The following is a 22066-nucleotide window of genomic DNA, read 5'->3' as shown; positions in this document are numbered from 1 at the left end:
AGATTTTGAGATGGTTAAAATCGTTTTTACTTGCGATTTAGGTAATATAGGGCAAGTTTAGGATTCGTAAAAAAAATCGAACTCGAGATAACAATTTTACGTGACATTACGATGATGGAGAATGCCAAAAAAGTGGGTCCGGCAATTCTGTCTGTCTGTCTGTGTGTCTGTCTCTATCTGGAGCTGGAGCCTAAACGAGTGAAGTGATTTTCTTCAAACTTGGCAGTTTTTTTTATGACCAAAACTAACGTCACCTGCCATAAAACGGAAATACAAAAGTTAATTTTTTTCAAAAACGGCTCTAACGATACTAATTTTTGTGTGTAGAATTACTCATAAAAGCCAACTTTTAAAATAAAAAAAATATTTTTTGTCCCGTTAAAATCGGTACCTGCCATAGAACGGTTTTTTTGGTTTCTAAATATCTCATACAAGACTCACCCGATCTCAAAGAAATTTTTTATACAAAAGCATTTAAGTAAAAATAATATTAAAATTAAAGAAAATTTTCAAAAAACACATTTTTGGATTTTTAAAAAATATTTCAAAATTTTTTTTCGAAAAATCAATTTTTTGAAAATGGGTTCAAGAAAAATTTTGAAATTTCGTTTTTTTGTGTAAATTAATTATTTCTTCAAAATGACATACCAAATTTTTTTTTGAAAAATGTTAGAAAATTTTTATATATAAAAAATTGTTTTTTTAAAACATGACTCCAACGATTTTCGAATTTTTTTTTCTAAAAATACCTTTTTATACAATATTAATTATAAAAACAGATTTTATTTTTTTGCACTACTTATGAAATTTCTTCAAAATATCAAATTTTAAATTTCTTGAATAAAACGCTTGAACATTAGAGTTACTTTAAGCACAAGAGCAAGTACGTGCGACCCCAGCAATTTGCAATTTATTTTTTTTAGTATTTAAAACAAAAAAAATATCGGTGCTCAATTTTTAATAAATTTTTAGTTAACACTGTTCAAAGAAACACCAAAAAAATATAGGTACTATTTCCCATTTTCAAGAGAAAAAAATTTTAACCAAAAAATGTTGGTTTTGAAAATTTTAGTTTTTGTTTTTTGTCAACATCAAAACGACAAAATGTCTACTTTCTAAATAGGAGGACAGATGCTGTTTGAAAACGGTAAAGATGATTTTTATTGAATACTGAAAGTATACTATAACATTTTTGAAGTATTGCAATTTTATCGAAAGTGGTTCAAACGATTTTTTGTTTTTTGTTTTAGAAATCATTTTGACAGTATGAAATCAATTTTTTTAACTTCTGACTTTCTGCCAGAGCAATATTTGAATTTCCACTTGACTTTTGCTTTTATTTTAGGAATAATTGCATTTAAAGCCATTGCGTTCCCAATATTGTAATTTATTATTTTATTTTTATTTTTTATTTTAGCAAATTGTACCAAATTATTGAATTTATAAATAATCTGAAGTTATGATTGAGTTAATGTGTGAAAATTCTACCCTCATTTTGTAATCTGGAAGTCAGAAATGATCTGAGACTGGCTGGGCATTATTCAAAAACTTGAGTTTTATTCTTAAATGACTCTATGTTAAAGAATTTTAAAAATGAATTTCTTAGCACAAGATCAATGTTTATTTGACAGTTGAAACGGAGCCTTAGGTTCATTTCACACGAAGCCGGAAACCGTCCAACCAGACCGATTATACGGTTGCTGGGAACACATACTTATGGGCGCTTTTACACTAACAAATTGAAAACGAATGTAAATAAACCGTTTATCAGGTTCGAATAAACGGTCCCCGGCTTCATGTGTTAAATGGACCCTTAGAATGCTTATTAGTTTAATCGAGAATTTGAGTGTGAGTCTAGGCCTCCCCATCAATACGATTTTTGTTTGCCTCAACCCAACCTTAACCTCGAACCCCGTGAATCACCCTCTAGATAGTTTTGAGAGAGTACGTGCTGTTTGTTTAACTTGGCATGACTCTTAAAAAGATCAGAAATGGCCAATAAAAGGCAACTGGTAATATTAATTGATCAAGAAAATTGTTCAATAATAATAAAAAAAAAGTACACATACACCATAGTGACCTTCTGAGTTAAACCATACAAAAATACTCATAAAAAAAATATACCTAATATGAAATGGGTCATCGATATCTGCTTATATTTATTTGGTTACCAACCCTTAAAGCACAACTGCGCGAATAAAATTAAATATTTAATTTTGCTTAAAGGACTACGGAAAGTAAACTATAAATGCCATCATATACCAGGTGGTTTTTAGAACAAAATTTTGTAAAACAAAAAAATATTTCCCACGGCAACGTGTCGCAGCTCAGCCAGCACAACAAATTGTAATCGAAAAAAAATTTCACGTTGGTGAAAACAAAAACACAAAAACTGTGTCACATATCCCCGAGGTATTTTTAAGCAAAATTCCAAAACAAAATTTCCACAAAAAAATTTCCTTTTGTTAATGAAGATAGAATACTCGTTCACTCTGCCTGGTGGTGAAATAGAAACCTGGCAGTTGCCACAATGACAGAGCAATGAATGCATTTAGTATTTCATTCATTTATAATGAGGACACTTTGCAGTGTTGTTTTCATATTCCAGCTATAACGATGATGATGATGATGCGAGCTGCATTAAGCTTCAAATACTGCTTTGGGACATTTTTGCTGGAATTTTGTGGCATACCGCACACACCAAAACCCGACACCGACATCGACACCCAACAGCTGGTTTCGGCTGCATTTGTGTGTTATTTTACTGAAAAACAAAATGGCAAACATACATAGAAATTCCTATTTCCTGACATTTTTGTATATTTAGCATATAGCGAAAGCGAGCAAGGAGGTTTGTTTTGTTTTCAAGAAAAGAATACAACCGAACTTTTGAATGTCAATGGCACCTGAGGCAGTATTTAAATAATACTCGTATTTTGTATGCAAAAAAATATAAACATTTAAAATGTGTGTATATGCAAAAGAATCAAGGATATGGAATAAGGACGTTGAGGATGATGATGATGGTGATGTTGGTGAAGATGGCAGTGGGAATGTGGGTTAAGTAAATAGCAGCATTTAAAAATTTAAATTTAATAGGATATTTTGTCTGCATTAAAAATTAGGAGGCAAATTGGATTAATAAATAAATGGTTTATGTTAATTTAAGGAGGTATAAGGACACATTCAAATAATTGAAGTTGATGTTTATGATTTTATTATAAATATCATTACAGCTTTCGCATAATATTTTGTCTTCATCATTGATGTACCATCTGCTGCTTATTACGTCGCCTTCCAATTGGCTTTTTTAATATTAAAAAAATTGTTTTGTCAACAAATGTTTCAGAGCTTGGGAATTTTTTAAAAGCAGAGTGAGGTATATAAGTAAACTTTTTTGGGACAATTTGTTCTGCGATTTAATTTCTATTTTTAACAAAAATTAAGGGGACCTGAAATGTCGACTTAAAATATAGAATTTTACTAAATTCCTTGGTGCAATTAACCACATGAGCATATTAACCTTTCAAAAATCAATACCTATTAAATTTTATATTAAATCTGATTAATTCAAAACTAATTTAAATTAAGGATAACTGTGTAGGTATATATTATATGTATATATGTATGGACCATGTACCTGCGTTTTGTTCTTTCTTGTTTCATTCCGTTAAACTGACTTAATCAACCATCAAGGGATGATGAAATATTGCGAAAGAATTTAATGTCAATTAAAAATATTTTCCACGGTTATTCTGTACGTTTTAAAACTTAAGTTACAGAAGTCTCTCCGGAGAACGCTTAGCAAAAAATGTTAGGTAAATTAAATTGATACATCAACTTATGCTACACAGTCTAGCTCCTCACACCGAGGAAATTATGAGGCCAACTTTGGGGTTGGTTTTCTTTCATCGTGATGTCATGTTTGCCGAGTTTGCTTGCATATTTAATAGGAAATACACAATTTGTCATTTTCGAAAACACCTACAATTAGGAAATGACTAAAGTGTTTTTATTTGATTAATTCAGTTTAATTTTTTTATTGGAATTAATGAACAATAATAATTGTGTGTTTCCTAATCATTTTTGTCAAATTCATAGTCCGAGAAGTCTCTCAAAATACATTATAATATACTTTCTTATCAAAGTCCAAACAAAAAACTATAAAAGTGGCAAAAATAAAGTGTAAGAATGCCATTCAAAAGACAAAGGAATTTATAAAAACAAATTGAAAAATGTTGATTTTAAACAAAACTGTTTTTAAGAGGTATTGGGCACACTTTGAGTTCCTTGAAGTATTCCATTTTTTTTTTTTCAGAAAGTTAACAACAGACTTCGTAAACATTAAATGTTCGACTTATACATTTTAATTTTATTTTAAATAACAGCAATGGGTCTTTGATAAATAAACATTTCGTTTTCAACCATAAAGTATTCGAGGATTCCTTGTAGTACCAATATAATGAACTAAGCAAGTGTTGAAAAGAAAAATCTTCGATTAAATGGAGAACCTCCAAGGTTTTATTTACAAAAATGTTTTTTTCTTTTTTTTGTTCATTATTCTGTGTGGAATAAAGCTCAGGCAATACAATCCACACTTAATATATATGGTTTCCTTAAGTGGTTTTTGGTAAATTTATTGAAAAGAAACACGACACTTTCTATTGACCTATATAGATCTGAATGAATTATCGATTTTCAATTGAATTCAATTAAAACAGAAATACAATGTATATTAAATTATATTTAAGGTTTCTATTGAAATATTTTCTTGCTATTTGCGGGCCTTTTTTACATTTGAAAAGTTCAAGAGGTTCCTTGTTAGGCTTTTTCCCTGAAATAAATTTAGTTTAAGTAAGTTGACTTGAAGTATTGTACTGAAAATCGTATCGTACTTGCATGGGCCCGAATTAAAGGGAACTCAAAAAGCAGGTTTAAGAATTAAAGTTGCTGCGGTTTCATTAGTGTTAGTCAAAAATTCGAGCACAATGAGGAGCTTTATCAAAATGCAAAAATTTTTTTTTCATAACGAACAAAAATAATAAAAAATTATTAAAATTATTTTTATTTTCAGTGGAGCGATTGAATATAATTCAATTTTACGTCAGATCTAACTGATCAGCCCACTGTCGAATCTGGGCGAAACGCTTTATAAATTTGGAGTAGAGGTCACTTGAACTTTAAAATTGAAAATTTTTTCTCTGTCGTTCACATCTTATCGGTTTAAGAACATATTCTGCTACCGATAAAACTTACTTTGACTCAGAGTAGCTTCATTATAGGCCACGTAAGCTTTCATAATACGTCGGCGTAGTTATTTTGTTTTTTTTTACGCAATTTTAGGAATGGAACAGTTTTAAGTATTGAAAAACAAGAGAACCAGACCAGCCAGAGGTTATGTTGAACTGCCGAGACTTTCAGCGCAAAATAATTTTTTTTTCTCTTAATCAAGTGAGACATCAAAAGAAAGGTCTTGTTAAACTCTATTCACAAGTGAATACCAAAAATTTCGTTAAGATCTGATTGCTGAGTTATTTGCATCCAAATAAATTTTTTTCTTATATTTGGAGGCAATATGCAGATATCTGAGCACAAAAGTCTCGAAACATGTTTTGATTTTCAGATATAAGTTTACATCTGGGTAAAAAAAATTACCAATGCTGATCGATATTGAAAAATTGTATTTTTTTGGAAAAAAGTAAAAAAAAAATATTTTTTTTATTTTAAGTTAAAAATTGGTTGAAAGTTGTGGTAGTTGTACTTATTCTGAAAAAATATCAAAACAATAATTTCTGGGGTCACTTCCAAGTAAATTTCGTCAACAGGTACCTAGTACACAGTCTTTTTATTTGCACATTTTGCTTATTATTTATTACTAGCTGACCCGGCGGATTTCGTTCCGCCTTTTCTAGTATTTATTTCCAATTTTTGTCATCTCCCCAAAGCCTGAATAATTCAATCTTGTCGATGCGAAATTCGAAATGAGATAATTTGCGTAATTATTTCATTTGGGCTCTAGACTATTAAACAGCTTATATCTTGAGTTCTATTGATCGCACCGTTAAGATTGATATCTTCAAGCTGAGGATAAATGACATAACTTAAATGCTTATATTCAGAAAGTGAATTTGTGTTAATTTAGTCTTATCACCTTGATTAGAAAACTCGCGTTATTTAACACCCCGAAAACGATATCAAAACGCGATTTAAAGCTGCCAAACTTTTGAATTCGTTAATAAAGCCCATAAGGCTATAAAACTGCATACTCACATTTCTGTTATACATATACATGCTCTTTTTTTTTCGAAAAAAAAAATATTTTGTATGTTTTATAAAGACAAGTAAAACTTAAATAAAATATTTGCTCTTCAAAAAAAAAATGAAAAAAAAATCAAGATAACCTACAAAACCTAAAAATTTAACTGTTACTATAGCTACCTCTTGCGCTTAAGATAGCGAATTGAAATTTCACAACATTAAATAGATAAGTGGAATAAATTTAGCGGGTGGCCCGACCGAAAATCGAAAAAAGTATTTTTTTTTTGACCACACTAATGGGTATGGTTGCTGTATGTATTTGCAATCAAAATATTTTTTTTTCTTTTTCTTATATACATTCGAAAGCAGATACTTTCGGATCAAGAGTTCGAAGCAAGTTTTGGTTTACAGATATGAGTTCATAATAAACATTTAGGTAAAAAATACAAATCTATTTTTTTAAGATTTTCGAGAAAAAAACAACCTTGCCTAGAAATGAATGCATTTCCATCGAGTCAAACATCAAAAGAAAGGCCTCTTTAAGCTCTATTCATAACTGGAAACCAAAAGCTTCTTCAACTTTTAGTTGCTGATTTATTTGCATTATTTATTAATTTATTTATGTATTTATTTATATATTTATTTATTTTTTTTTTAATTTTTGAATTATTTTTTACAAAATAACTATTCCATGATTTTAAATATTTTTCTTATTTTTTTTTTTGTATGCACAGGAAATCAAATCGGAGATCAAAACCAATTAAAAAGATGTTAAGTTATTGACCTTTAAAGGAGTTCCCTTAAAAGTTTCACTCATTTTTATTTTAAAAATAAAAGCACTAATTGAATCTAAAATTCATATTGCTCTCTAACATTTAGAAACCAGTAACATAACTACTACTTCTGTGTATAACAAAAAGCTGTAAAGCGAAAAACTAACATAAGAAAGTTATAAAATTTTATAAGAAAAAAATTAATTATAAATTTAAAATAATTTCAATAAAAAAATTTAAAACAAAAACCTTTTGCATGGTGTTCATGCAATGAACGAGTCCAGTTTCAGAGAATATATTTTGATCCATCCATTCCTAAAAAGATAGGAGAAAATATTTTTTTGTTGTCTTGTGTGTTTTTTTTTTTTTCTTTCTTTTTTTTGTTCTTCACTATTGTGTGTAGGCAAATTAAATTTTTGCAATTAAAAAAATAAACAAAAACAAAATTAATAAATACTAAATTGTTGTAAGCAGACTACAAATTCAAAAACAAATACAAAAGAGTTACCAAAACAAAAAACGAATGCATGCCAATTAAAAAAGGACTAAATACAATATAAGCTTACATGCAAATCCTTGGAACAAATTAACAATTTTTATCACACAGCTTAGAGGTGATGAGCGCATAGCACGCAAGCAGAATAATATATTTTGAGCACATAATTAACTTGCAACAAAAAAACACGAACAAAAAAATAAACAAACTTCATTTAAGCTCTTCATCAAATTCACACGCTTCTGGAGATGGATATTAATGTATTATGATATCTTTTCTGTTGTAGTTATTATTGCTGGACTGGCTCACCTGAAATCGTAGCATGAGAAACATTACAACGAAGACCAATAGTAAGCAGAGAGCGATGATAGGAAAACTGACTAGATACCGGAAGGCACGTCGCTTCCACGCTGGAGCTTCTTTAGGTTCCAAACGTCCAGTTACATTGCTTTCCACCAAAGGACCCTGTAAAATGACAATGAATACGCAACTTTCCATGAATAAATTTGTTGGTTTTTATATTTTACTTTGTATAATGGCCTTGGAGGTTCCAAGAGCTCTGGCGGCGTTGATAATGTTCCCCAACGAAATGCTAACTCAACTGAATATCGCTTCCAAGCTTCCAAATATAATGAAGCCCAGGCAACGTTGAATAACGAGAATAGGACATGTCCCATGTCCTGAGCGGTTTGACCTTTGCCCCATAAAATAGCATAAAGGATGGAACCAAAAACTGCAGGTACTCCTAGAGCACACGTGTAATGGCCAAGCCAGGCAAAATATAGTGCCACCTTGACGCCAAAATATTCAGCAATGTCATCTGAAAATTCGCACAGTTATGACAGAAATAAAAAATAATTTTTTTTTCAAGGAATTTTACCTAAAGGCTGTGGAGCAAATATTTGCTTCACCCAACTCGATTGTAGATTTGTTAAAGCACTTGTCTCATGCAGTGGAAAAACTTGAGTTATCAAACCCAATTCTTGCCAGGCAGCAACTGGAAAATAATTAAGAATTTTAAAATGAAATTCGGTCTGAATGGTTGTCCTTTCGGGGCCAATTTCGTATCGGTTTGATCTCAACAATAAATTTTCGGTTCGGCCTAGATTCGGTTTCATTTCCATGTCAATTAAGTCTCAGTTCGGTTTCTATTAGGTTTCAGTTCAATATCGGTTTGTCTCAATTATTAAGTTTGCTTATCTTATTACCACCGGGCTTAACTGGACAAAAAAACGTCTCGGGGCTTAACAAGAAAAATTGGCAGCACTGCATGGTGAATGTTCTGAAATCAACTGACATCTGACACAAACAAAATGTAGAGTTCTCATATTTTTCGCTTTTGGGTTTTCTTTTGCATAATGTTTTTGAAAAGAAAAGTTTAACTAATAATAATTAAACTAATTACTAATAGTTGAAAAATAATTGGGCAGGTTCAGAAACGTTAGGGACTAAATATTTAGGTAATTTCTCGGTCTCTGATTGGTCAGCTGTCAAAAAAAAATCCTTCCAATTTAGGTAATTTTATTGGAAAGCTGACTGGAAATTTAGGCAACAAAATTTTCCCTAAAAATTCAGGAATGTTTTTTTTGTCAACATGACAGCAGATTGTTTTTAATTAAAGAATTAATTTACCAAAATTGAATTTATTTGTGTGAAAAACAACTAAAAAGTGCATTATCGGTTATAATTAATTTAATTTATTCATTACAGTTAAGTGAAATTTGGTGTTTTACCAATGCGACCGGTAAAATTCTTAAATAAATTTTGAAATTTGTCAATAGCATCGCATCCAAACTAATTTAGTCAATTTACTCAAATCTCCGTTCAGAAAATGACGTTTCCTAAATATCTAGTCCCTAATATTTCCTGAACGTGCCCATTGTCATTCCAAATTTCAATTTTGATGTTTTTAAACAAATTCTAAACAATGTAGGAACAAATTAATTTGGTAGCACAGATTTAAATCTGTTCAAGATGTTGTTGCAATTGAAATGTAAATTTCTTAGCCTCGACTGCGTTTTTTTTGTCCAGTTTAGTCCAGTCGTAATAAAAACACACATATTATTCTGTAGATTCAGTTTAGGTTCAGTCTTGGTTTGTTCGTTGTTCAGTTTCGGTTTTGTCTCGATTTTGTGACGATTCCATCTTGGTTTGTTCTCAATTTAATTTAAATTCGGATTCGGTTTCGGTTACCATCCGTCAAGATTTAAATTCTGTCTTGGTTTTTCTATATTCAGTCTCTATTCCCATACAAGCGACGACATGTTTTAATTTCGTCTTGGTTTTTTCTAGGTTCAGTTTTGTTTCAGTTTCCATTTGGTTAATATTTGATCAATGTTCAATCAGTGCTGTGTTGGTTCGGTTTCAGTTCAGTTTTGGTTAAGTTTCGGATTGGTTTTGATAAAGTCTCAGTTAAGAACCGATTCCATTCCGGTTTGATCTCAATTCGATTAAAGGTTCGTTTTGGTTCCTACCAAGCACGTTCTTACTTCTGTCTTGATTTTTCTAGGTTTGGGCTTAATTCGGTCTCAGTTCGATTGAATTTCGGTTTGATCTCGGTTTCATCTTACAATTAGTTAAATTTCATTTTGTCCTCTATTTAGTTTCAGTTTGGCAACTGTGAGCTCTAGGTTCATTTCAGTCATAATTTTCTTTGGGTTCGGTATTGGTTCTGTTTCGGTTTCCTCTCAGTTTTTATTTTTACGTTAAGTTCTGGTTAAATTTGGTTCTGTCTTCAAAAGCTCTTGATTTGGTTTCAGTTCGTAAAAGCTCAGTGTCAATTCGTTCGCTTATCAAGGTTGTATTCATTTTTGGTTTGACTTCGGTATTAGGTTCAATTAAGGTTTAGTTTTGGTTAAGTTTTGGTTCGGTTTTAGTTTGGTTTGTTCGGTTTGTTCTTCGTTCTTAATTTTAATCAAGGTTTGATTTGCTTCTAATTTCGTACTCGTTCTCAACACTTTCAACTCAAATCTGACCTATTAGTTCGCATTGCACAACCAACTTACCTATACTTTGTCCCTCTTCAACAGCTGCTCTGCCATGCAGCGCATCCAAATCACTTTGTCCAGCTCTTAATCCCTGCAAAACTTGCAGCACCAGCCATTGGCGTTCTTGTGAAGTAAATAACGATGCGCTCCCATCTTCACATTTAATTTGTAAAAAACAATGTGATTCGCGTGTTGTAAATTCTTTTAAGGCACCTCCTAGATCAGTTCGCAAACGTTTTGGTAGGCGGGCTTCTTCGGCGGCTTTATAAAGGCTGTCATTTTGTCAAAAAACAAACAAAATAAATCAAACAAACACAATGAAATCTCATAAATATTAAAAAAAAAAAAAACAAATTTTCTTATTCAAAAAACACCACACTCACATATTTGTCGGAGCGCTTATATAAAACGCATTACGTTTTGTACTCTCGTGTGCTTTTACTTGTGCTACCAAACCTAAACCGGAAGGTGGCTGTGATCGAATACGTGCCAGCAGCCATCGGAGTGCCTCATCGGGAGCATCTTCTGTGAGCGCCCACCCACCAAAAATAAAAATAAAATGAAATCACGTAAAAGTAAATTAAAAATTAATTAAGGTTGAAAACGTAGAAAAAAAAACACATTGCACACTTTGAAACTTAAGTTAAATTACCTGGAAACTCAATTACAACATCACATTGGGTTGGAATTTTATTTAACCATAATCTACGTGGTGTCATTAAGTGTCCAGCATAAGGAACCTTGCGACGCAACTGGCGGGATGCTGCAATCAAAATGAAAATAATAAATTGTATTAGTGAATGGTTTTTTTTTTTAAATTAAAGACGATTTTCAAACCAAATGCTGATTTGAAAAATTATTTCGGAAGACAATTTATTTTGATTTGGACAAAGAATTTTAAGTAAGTGTCCACATATTTTATTAAGTTTTGTTTTATTTCAAAAAATGATTAGTTTTTAATTTGAAATCAAACATTTTAGCCATATTTTTGGTCGAATTTTAATTTAAGTTAAGTTAATCAATTTTCTTCCTCCTGTTATATAGGTTTAAAGTATTTTTAAACCAATTATACAAATAGACAATTTCGGGAAATGTTAAAAAGTGTCTGCAACTTCGAATGTGAACATGATTTAAATATTTAATGAGCAATAAAGTTTTCATTTACAAGTTGTTTAAAATTTAAGCAATTTAGAATCTTATAAAAATTGAGGGAAAGAGAGATCTTTAATGGTTTGAATTTGGGTAATTCCATGAGAGCATTTTGATATATTTTTGTATGTTTTTCGCTCTTAGTTATTTACCTACTCACTTAATTAAGTATTTTTATACATTTACACTAATTATATTAATTTGTTGCATTTTTACTTGCAATAAAGGGCAAGTTTAGGACTCGAAAAAAAAAATCGAACTCGAGATAACAATTTTATATGACTTTACGATGATGGAGAATTAAAAAAAAAAGTGGGTCCGGCAATTCTGTCTGTCTGTCTGTACCTCGAGCCACAGCCTAAACTAATGGAACGTTTTTCTTCAAACTTCGTAGTTAACAGTTTTGAGTGATTCCCTAGAGGGCATATGATATTTTTTTTTAGGACCAAAACTAGCGGTACCTGTCATATAACGGAAATAAAAATGTTAATAACGGCTTTAACGATTTTAATTAAAATTTGTGTGTGTAGTGTAACACATAAAAGCTTCTTTTAAAAATAAAAAAATATTTGCTTGTAATTTTATTAGCGGTACCTGCCATAAATCCGATATTTTGATTTATGAATTTCTCGTAAACGACGAAGCAGATTTCGACCAAAATTTTCATTTCATTTTTCGATTTTAAAAATATTTCAATTTTTTTTTTTTGAAAAACCAATTAAAAAAAAAACCTGAATAATGAATTTTATCGAAATTTTGTTTTTATATTATGTTAAATAATATTTTCTTAAAAATGGCATACAAACTTTTTTTTGAAAAATTTTAGAAAATTTTTAGGTATACCTATTGTACATATACATATAAAAAATTATTTTCAGAGGGAAATTTTTAAATTTCCACCGGAAATAATTTCTAATCCCACAATGTAATCAAATCCAACATAATCACATCTAATTACAATCTTCGATCAAAAAGATTAAAATAAAACCATACCCTACTTGCATTTCATTTTATTTCATGGTCTACATTTGGTTTAACGGTTCTAACGATTTTCGAAATCTTTTTTTCTAAAAATTCCTTTTTATGCATGAAATGAAATGGCATACTTGGTTTTGTGAAAAAGATCATTTAAAACCGTGTTTAATTATAATTATAGAAACTGATTTAATTTTTTTTACAGTGTTAATGAAATTCCTTAAAAATATAAAATTTTCCCTAATTTTCTTCAGGAAAAAAGCTTTAACATGCTTTTACCATAAGAGAAATTACGTGCGACACCAATCGTGCATTTTATTTTTAATATTAAATGTATTCTAACTATTGAGATGTCTGAGAGTATCTCAAATAAGATGTACTGAAGAAATGGCTATTCAAAAACCATTCCACTGTTTTTTATCAATTTTAAATCCTACTCAGTCTTTGTCATTATAAAAAATCTTTCTGTCTCTTCGAGTATTTGATCCCGGGCCAGGAGACAGTGTATGTCCATTCATAAAATGATAAAAAAACGCCTTGCGTCTCAAATCTCAAAAAAGCTTTGTTGTGCCTAAGTGCCCACATGAATTTCAGCAAAAAGAAACTTCAAAAAAAAAAAAAAAAAATAAAGAAGTTGTATTTATTGTAAGTCTCTGTAAACAAAATTTAAAAAGACCATCAGGATGTTTTTTTTTTCTAAAATCCATTATACGTGCTTGCCATTAACAACTCCCACATTCTTCTTTTTCTTCATTTTTCTTCAAAAAAAAAAAAACACACACACAGACAAATTGAAAATCAGCTATTTCTATTCAACCGAAAATGAAAGGACATCCTACAGTGCGCACCAATAAATTGCTCATAAAATTAAATTAGTTTTTGGCCTCAAAATCTATTGAAAACAAATTAAAACGTCCCCTATAATGTTTTCCCACAATAAATGTCTAATACACCGACCGACCAACAACCTAAATCATAAATACACTTCAAAAGCAAAAGTCCTTTTTAAATTTCTATACTCATCCAATTTCAATTCCATTCACAAAATTTGTCAACTTTTCAGAAATTTCTTATCCTTGGACAAAATACAAGAGGAGGGCAATCAAATCCTCCCACACATTTTCTATACCTACCCCATTTAAGAAAAAGATGAATTTCAAGAAAGCTCAAAAGTGATTCCCATCCATCCTCCAAAAGTACTTTAATCCTTCCGTCTAAAATTGTACCATGAACATCCGTTTGCCGGTGAATGGTACGATGGTGATGCTATGTGTCGGTGTGCTCTGTGACATTCGGCCCAGGATAAGACGAAGACGAAGAGAAGAACATCTTACCGCATAAAATGAACATCTTAAACTAAAGTTTCCTTAAAAACGGAAAGCCATTAAATGTCATATATTCTCTCTATCAGATTATATTTCAAAAAAGGATTTTGATGCTTTTTCAAGGATTTGTTTGAAATCTGTGATGAAATCCATTTAATGATGATTTAGCTCATGTATATAAGTGCGTGCTGAAGAAGACTCCATCTCATCAAATGGAATCTTTTTTGATTTTGATTGAGATGAAGATTAATCATTAAAATGGTTAATCTGTGTGAAACACTTTTTGACATTCGATAACATCTTTTTTGTGACACCAAAACAAACATTGTCTGTTTTTAATGTCAGGAAAAGGGTTGTTAAAGATTCTCAAGGTACTTTGTCTGTCAACCCCAACCTCAACCTCATTCAATGCCACTATAAAGCTCTATTCAAGATTAATTGATGGCACAATGAAGAGGCTCTCTACTTTTCACTTTCACGTTGTTATCCTTGTTAAATGAGTCAACTATATGGCAACAGCAAAACATGTGTGTGAATACAGCAACAGAAGTAACTGAGGAAAAGGATATCCTCTTGCTAATTATGAGTTGTTTTTTTTTTTTCCATTGCAATGGACGATGCAAGAGTGCTTTTATCCATAGAGGCTAAAGGTATGTCAGAGTGCGCTTTGTAAAATCACTCACCAAATAGCGATGAAAAATTAAAAAGAAACATCCACTTGACCCGTTGACATAATGTCACCGCCAGGCTATACTAAAGTGTGTGGGTTAAATACAAAAAAAAAAAAAAAAACAAACAAAGATAGGACAAAAAGCAAAAGTTTGAAGGAGGACCTTTGTGTGTGTGTGAATTTTTAAACAAAGTGTGTTTTATTTAAAAGCATGGAACCGGTCTTTTTTTAAGCTTCCAGTTTTTCTTTTTTTTTTGTGTAAAGAAAATGTCCTTGAACAACACAAACACCCGGAGCTCTTCCGTTAAACGCTCGAAGGATAATTAGTCAACAATGAGAAAAATGGTAAAATAAAATAAAAAAAAGAATGAATTTTATGTCTTATAGTTTCTTTGTTTTATCTTTTTTCATTCCAAGAATATTAGGAAAAACGATAGAATGAGTGATGAAAAATCCTTGAAAAACACTTAAAATGTGAAACGATGGTGATGGATTTTTTGTTAGGTATTTTTTTTGTGGGTTGCGATATATACTTACTAAACACTTATCTCTTTTTATAAATATTTTTTTTTTATTTTTACTTTTTTCAAGTGTTTTGAGAATTTCTTTTTTTTTGAAGCATTTTTGAAGAATTCTTCGGTGGTTTGAAAATGGTTTTTTTAAGAGACAAACGAAGGAAGAGTAAAAGAAAAAGATTGTAGGTATAGTATTTTGAAAAAGTTCTTGAAAATATAGATACACTTGGGGGTATTTTAGAAATAACTTGCTGATGTAGAAAGATCGGTGACCGACAGAAGCGTAGGATGAATAAATAAAGGAGTCCTTAGGTATCTTTTGGTAGACTTTGTTTTTTTTTTTTTAATTTTTTGTGTGTTTTGGGAGGCATGAAATGAAATTTATCTTTAGCAATGACGATGTGTTTTATTTGATCTGCGATTAAGTATAAGTTTGGTGAAATGTATTTTGTTTTTTTCTTTATTTTTGCGAAGAATTTTAAATAGATAAAAGGTTACGACTTTTGACAGTATGAAGGTCAGTGAAAAGTAACTCTTTAATTTCTACCAGCATTGGGTGGTCTATGAATTTTATCGAAAAAGGGTTGTGCTCTGTCAGTATGGTTTTATTGGACCACACTTGACATAATTTAATAAATCAATTTTTGACCCTTTTCTTTTTATTTTTAAATTTTGGTCAATGGTTTGGTTGACTTATGGAACGGGGGGAATAGAACCCCCCATCCCATACGATTTTTTTACTTGTCAAAACTGAACCTACACGTTTTAGCTTTTAATCACATTTTATGCAAATCATCTGTATTTACCTACTCAATTTTTTTTATTGATTTTTCGAACTAATATGCGTTGTAGGAAAAGGTAACTGGGACTAAAAAGCCATACATGAAGAAAATATAGTTATTCAATAGTTCTTTAGCTTTAATAACAACAATTTTTTGATAAAATTAAAAAAAAAAAGTTATGGTTAATAGGTATAAGTAAAAGGTGATCATAGCATTTTCAGAGGAAAAAGTTACTCAACATATTTTGTGGTAAATACAATTTACTATTACTTTGTCTCATAACATGCTAAATAACCAGCTGAATAACAAGCGAAAGTCGCAAAACGGTTAAAAAGAAAATGGCGGCCAAATTTGTATCCATATTTTTGTGGAAAATGGGGGGTTAAGTTTCTGTACTAATGTTCTTTCATATTTTGAGTCCCATTTGCAGTTGCGAATTATTTGTCAGACTTCCACACAACCAAATCTAATTTGACTGGACTAACACCTTTATTTAGATTAGATTCATAGAAGAATAAAATATAATTTTTTTGAGAGGCATAATGTTCAAATGGCACAGAATTTGAAGTCTAGTATCTCAAAACCCTTATGCTAGTAAAACAATTTAATTGATTTATTTTTTATTAATTTCCCCCTCTTTCTTTTACTCGTGGCTATCTTAATGTCGAGGAGACCATAATTCTCCCACGTATCTGCTTGAAATTAGTGATATGCCTATGGCTATCACTTTGTTGACCTCAGGAAGCCTCCTGGTTTTGTTTTATCTATTTTTGAGGACAAGGAGTTTTTATTGTTTGGTTTCTAAAAGGAATTCTGGATTCCAAAATTCAAAAATTTCTGTTGTATTAATGGAAGATAGGTTGCGAGAAAAGCAAGAATGTCTCGTTATTACTCGATAGAAAAAATTTATGTATAAGACCCGTCTAGGTAATTCTCCGGGCAAGAATTCCAAAAAAAAACGTCTTTTGGAGCTTATCCCTTTCGTACGTTATTTGTTATCAGAATGTATGAATTTTTGTTAATTTTTTAAGTCAATCCTCATCTTCATAATAAGTTTAAGTAAATGAGACAAATAAAAAATTTAAGATACTTCGACAGAAACCTTAAAAATTGAGTAGTATGAACCAAAAAGACCTACTTTTTTTCTTGCTTAGGTAGGTACTTTAGGGCAAGTTAAGGATTCGTAAAAAAAAAACCAACTCGAGATAACAATATTACATGAGTAATGAGATTACGATGACGGAGAATGCCAAAAAGTTCGTCCGGCAATTCTGTCTGTCTGTCCGTTTGTCTGTCTGTCTGTATGTACCTCGAGCTACAGACTAAACAACTGGAGCGATTGCCTAGATGACAAATTGAATTTTTATTTTAGGACCAAAACTGAAAGTTAATTTATTTTAAAAACGACTTTGAATAAAATTTTTTAGTTTAGTGTTACAAATAAGAGCCTCTTTCTGAATGAAAAAAAATGTTTGAACCGTTATTAACGGTAGGTACCTGTGATAGAACGGTTTTTTCATTTATGAATTTCCAGTAAACGTCAAAGCAACCAAACATTTTATAAAGAAACTTTAAAATTGACGTTACACACAAATTTTATAAAATTTTCAAAATACACATTTTTGGATTTTTAAAAAAATATTTCGAATTTTTTTTTTTTTTTTTTTGAAAAATCAATTTTTTGAAAATAGTTTTGATGAATTTTATTGAAACTTCGTTTTTATATGTTGAATAAGAGCCCAGTCGTTCATTTTGTTACTGTACCTACTGTATTATGTATTTATTTTTAAAAATTACTCACGTTAGAATTTAACGAATTGAAATAAAAACTAATTTGTATTTCTCACTTCTTTAATACGGACTCCAAAAATAAATTATGAATTTCATTTTGCCATATTTTTCTTATCCACTTGATGAAAATAAAAATGAATTTTCTTTGGATTTTATTATAATTTTTTTTTATTCATACATATTTCTTGTTTCTTTTTTTTTTCAATTTCAATCCCAATGTGAATATATAAAAAAAAATTCTAATTTCCTCAATATTTGAGATAAAATGTATAGAGACTATATTTGATAATTCAAAACGTGTTCACACTATCCAGCAAAAGGATATATACATAGTTTTACTGAGTTGTCCTTGCCTTTCGTCCACAACGACAAACAAACATATAGATATACCAAACCAACAAGCACCAATTCTCCAATACTCGTATAATCAGATCAATAACATAAAAATGATACTAAAAATGTGCATTTCAAATTCAAATAAAGAAAAAAGTAATAAAATGCCAATCATCAAAGCATCGGTAGAGAGTATGAAACGGATCAAACAAAATAAGGAACGAGGACAACCAGAGGATGATTTTCAACGTTTCCAAACAATTGAAAAAAAAAAATGAAAATAAAAGAATCGATTTAAATGAGTTTTCTCCAGTATCCCAGTATCCACTTAATTTAGAAAAAAATAGAAAGAGATAATGCAGGTATACTCGTATTCTCACTTCTGACAATGAGAATAGAATTGAAATGAAAATATCACACTTCAGTCAGTCAGCAAGTTCAGAAGAAGTATCATATCATATCGTTTGGGTAGGTTAGGTACACGGAGAAAAAAAGAGCACCTTAAAATGAGATGATGCTCACCTTAAATCCCACCCTCTTAAGTCTTAAAACAATCCAGAATCCACTTAAATTCTGTTACTTTTAAGGAGAACTTCATTTCATTTCAATGTGAATTTTCATCTTTAAAAAACCGACAAAAATTTAAAAATTATAATCAGACTTTGCTTTAGTTGCATTTTATCATACTTAATTATAGGTTGATGGTAAAGCACTCGCCTAATGACGCAATAGTTTTAGGTTCTATCCCCAGTTCCCGATAGCTTTTTTTTTTTATTAAAATGTTTCTATATAAAAAATAAGATGATTTTCGGCTTAAATTAAATTCCTTTTAAATTTGGGCATTCAAGAAATTAAGAATTCGTTTTCGCTTAATTTAAGACGAAAGTCATGTTGGCAAAAAAACCATGCAGAAATCCGATTTATTTAATGTGGAAATCCGCTTGTTTTAAGCTGGCTTTTTTTCTCCGTGTAGATATATCCTCTCTGTGCTTCTATCCCTGAAGATGATTGGGATTTCTAAAGATTTTCTTCTTAACATTGCCAGTTACTAAGCTGCTGCATATGCTAATAGAGTCTGGTGGGAAGTGTTGCAAGTGAATATACCAACTTCAAATAGGTATCAAATGACAAAAAATGGTGGAAAAGTTTTTCCGTTGAAAAAAAAATCGTTCTAAGAACAGATATTTTTAGGAACTAAGTGTATTAAATGGAAAATCAGGTTTGATACATTTTGTATACTAATTTGACTGAGATGACCTTTCACCTAAACACGAAAAATTTTCAATGATAGCCATAATCGTTTTGTTTTTCAACTATATTAAAAATGCAAATCAAACGTTAACTTCTGGACTATATTAACGAACTTTTAATGCACCAATCTCAATATAAAATAATTTCATAGTTTCATCTTTCATTCGCATTACACTTCAGATTTCACAAATGAAAGTACATAATAAAAAAGTCTATGATGATGTAGTGTTGATTTATCAGACAACCGACGCAGACATAAGCACTTGACATTTCTGCCAAAGCACTCCCACGACAGAGTGTTGTGAAAAAAAATTTAAACAAAACTTTGAGTGAGTAAAACAATGTAATCAGAGATTTTTTTTCTCAAATGAATTCTTTGGATTACTACTTTTGGACTTTTATTTTTAAGGACGTGCTTTGTGTTCAAATTGCCGAAAAGTTTTTTGGTAGTTGTCAAATCTCTTTTATTGTTTGTATATTTTAATATCTGTAGTTCTAAATTTTTTTCTGTATTTATGGACATTTTATGTCTTAAAGGACTTGTGATAACAAAAAAGGAATGAAAAAATTATGAAATTTTTAAAGCTCATTCGAAGTCAATTTCAGTTTTAAAAAAATCTTTGTGTCGAAAGTTTCATCCACTTTTAATAAATATTACATGTTTAAATCAAGTTCCCATTCGAATTTTATTCGCAAAAATATTAAAAATTTCTGCGTCAATTTTTATTGTTTAATAAAATTCTCATTCGACATATTTAACAAATCTAAATTAACAAAATGGAAGTAGATGAAGAAGATTTCGAAGCTCCCTCATCGAGCAGCAAAGGCGAAAAGAATCGATTCGAAGTCATAAAATGGAACCCTGTAGTTATCTGGGCATGGGACATTGTTGTGGACAATTGTGCAATCTGTCGCAACCACATCATGGATCTTTGTATTGAGTGTCAAGCAAACCAGGCATCGGCTATCAGCGAAGAGTGCACTGTTGCCTGGGGAGTATGCAATCATGCTTTTCATTTCCACTGCATCTCCAGGTGGCTGAAGGCGCGACAGGTATGCCCTTTGGATAACAAAGAATGGGATTTCCAGAAATATGGTCATTAAGATGGTAATACGACGTACGTCATCGCTTATTAAAATAACAACAAAAATAAATTTAAAAAAAATAAATTTAAAAAAAAATTCTTGGATTTATTTGGGGATCTAGGGATTTTATAAATAAATATTGATTTAAGTTAAATCAAAGAAAATTTAAAAATTAAAAAAAACAATTCACAAAATGTTTGGATATTTGCTCTTATTTAGAATTTTTTTTAAATTATTCTTGGTTTATCTTAAATTTCCTGAACCAATCTATTGAGTAACATCTATAATAGGTACCACGTTAAATTTCCTTAAAAAAAAAAACCATCAAATATAAAAATGGTGAACGATTAAATTTCGCCCTGATTTATTTTTAACCACTTTTGATAACGTTGACGGAAAAAATCGGTGTGACTACGAAGGGTTAATTAATGAAGCATTTAAATGTGGTTCTAGGTTATTTTGTATCTAACACGTAAAATTTTACACATCGTGTTCATTTGTCTAGCGATAGAAATTTTATATTACCCTTTTAAATGTTTCTATAGAAAAAAGATTACGTATACGTCACAGTGAACGAAATTCATTGATTGTCACTTTTGTTTTATCGGTAACTGTGTACGTACTACAGTCAAATGTTTTACATCAGTAGAATCAAACAATTGGATTTATTAACATATTTAACACAGTCACAAAAAAAGTTCAAATCGTGACCGCCTCATAATTTATTCATGGTCAAAAGCCGAAAATTTTGATTTTTCGCATACAACTTTTAAACGGTAAAGGCAAATAAACATTGATCACACAATTCTCTATAAAAAATTTTTTTGACACTTTTCTTCCTCCGAATTATCATTTAGAAGCGATAATTTTTTATTATTTGTTTACATATATTATAGGCCATAAGTCGTCAATGTAACTGAAAATATTTTAAAAGTGAAATTTTAACATAATCTAATTTTTTATTAAAAAGAAAAAAACTATCTTAAATCATTTTTTTCTTGTGAGATTTCTTTTAAAACATAAATTAAAAATACGAAACATTTTTTGAAGAATTTGTAAAAATAATGATTTTTTTTAATCAATGATATACCTAACAAAATCATGTTGACGATTTTTTGTAGAATATCAAATACTATACAAATTATGTTAAAATCTTCTCAATTAAATTTTTCTTTTAAGAGTTTCATGGGCAAACCTTCATTTTAAAAACATAATTATATAATTTTTTTTTAACTTGCGATATTTTGAAATTAATAGATTTTTTGCAGGCAATATTTAAATCTATAACATTAGCATTAAATACTTTTCGATAACTTCGTTAAAAGCAAAAAACAGTTTTTTTTATGTCAGTTTAGAAAATCAGAATGTGTACAAATTGTGCATCGACAAATTTTTATTAAAATTTATGACGGAGCTAAACGCAAAAAGCTGATATTTTCTTTTGCTGAATGAATTGTTAATTTTTAATTTTTTTAAATATTTTATCGATTAACAAGAACTAATTTTTGATATCTAAGAATTTACTTATGTGACTTCAAATACATAACATATCAGGACCAGAAAAGACTTTTTAATGCTTCCAACACAAAACAAAATCCTCCCGTAATTCAATAATTTTATTATAAAAACAACGGATCATGTTTGACGTTTCAATTTATCCATCCGATATACTCCA

General features: G+C 30.1%; 2 protein-coding genes and 1 long non-coding RNA gene across 7 annotated transcripts in view; 2 read left to right on the top strand and 1 right to left on the bottom strand.

Moving 5' to 3' along the window:
• Positions 1 to 22066, bottom strand: part of LOC129913809 (anoctamin-8) — a 76027-nt gene that overhangs the window by 18717 nt on the left and 35244 nt on the right. For all 5 annotated transcript variants that reach the window (XM_055992673.1, XM_055992674.1, XM_055992675.1 and 2 more), the window contains exons 2-7: positions 11167 to 11277; positions 10898 to 11039; positions 10533 to 10786; positions 8408 to 8524; positions 8055 to 8347; positions 7837 to 7992 (exon numbers count right to left, since the gene is read on the bottom strand). In XM_055992673.1, the coding sequence (XP_055848648.1) occupies positions 7837 to 7992; positions 8055 to 8347; positions 8408 to 8524; positions 10533 to 10786; positions 10898 to 11039; positions 11167 to 11277 (1073 nt within the window). The remainder of the gene's footprint in view (positions 1 to 7836; positions 7993 to 8054; positions 8348 to 8407; positions 8525 to 10532; positions 10787 to 10897; positions 11040 to 11166; positions 11278 to 22066) is intronic.
• LOC129913816 (uncharacterized) lies at positions 14751 to 15984 on the top strand. The gene is made up of 2 exons (XR_008772096.1): positions 14751 to 14978; positions 15051 to 15984. It is a non-coding gene; the product is annotated as an uncharacterized LOC129913816 (long non-coding RNA).
• On the top strand, positions 20040 to 20460 carry LOC129913814 (RING-box protein 1A-like). The gene has a single exon (XM_055992690.1). It carries the CDS (start codon positions 20083 to 20085, stop codon positions 20407 to 20409), a length of 327 nt encoding a protein of 108 aa, XP_055848665.1. The 5' UTR covers positions 20040 to 20082; the 3' UTR covers positions 20410 to 20460.

Source organism: Episyrphus balteatus, chromosome 3 (genome assembly GCF_945859705.1).
Source record: "Episyrphus balteatus chromosome 3, idEpiBalt1.1, whole genome shotgun sequence".
Classification (NCBI taxonomy): domain Eukaryota; kingdom Metazoa; phylum Arthropoda; class Insecta; order Diptera; family Syrphidae; genus Episyrphus; species Episyrphus balteatus.
This window is presented reverse-complemented; position numbering and strand designations above follow the sequence as displayed.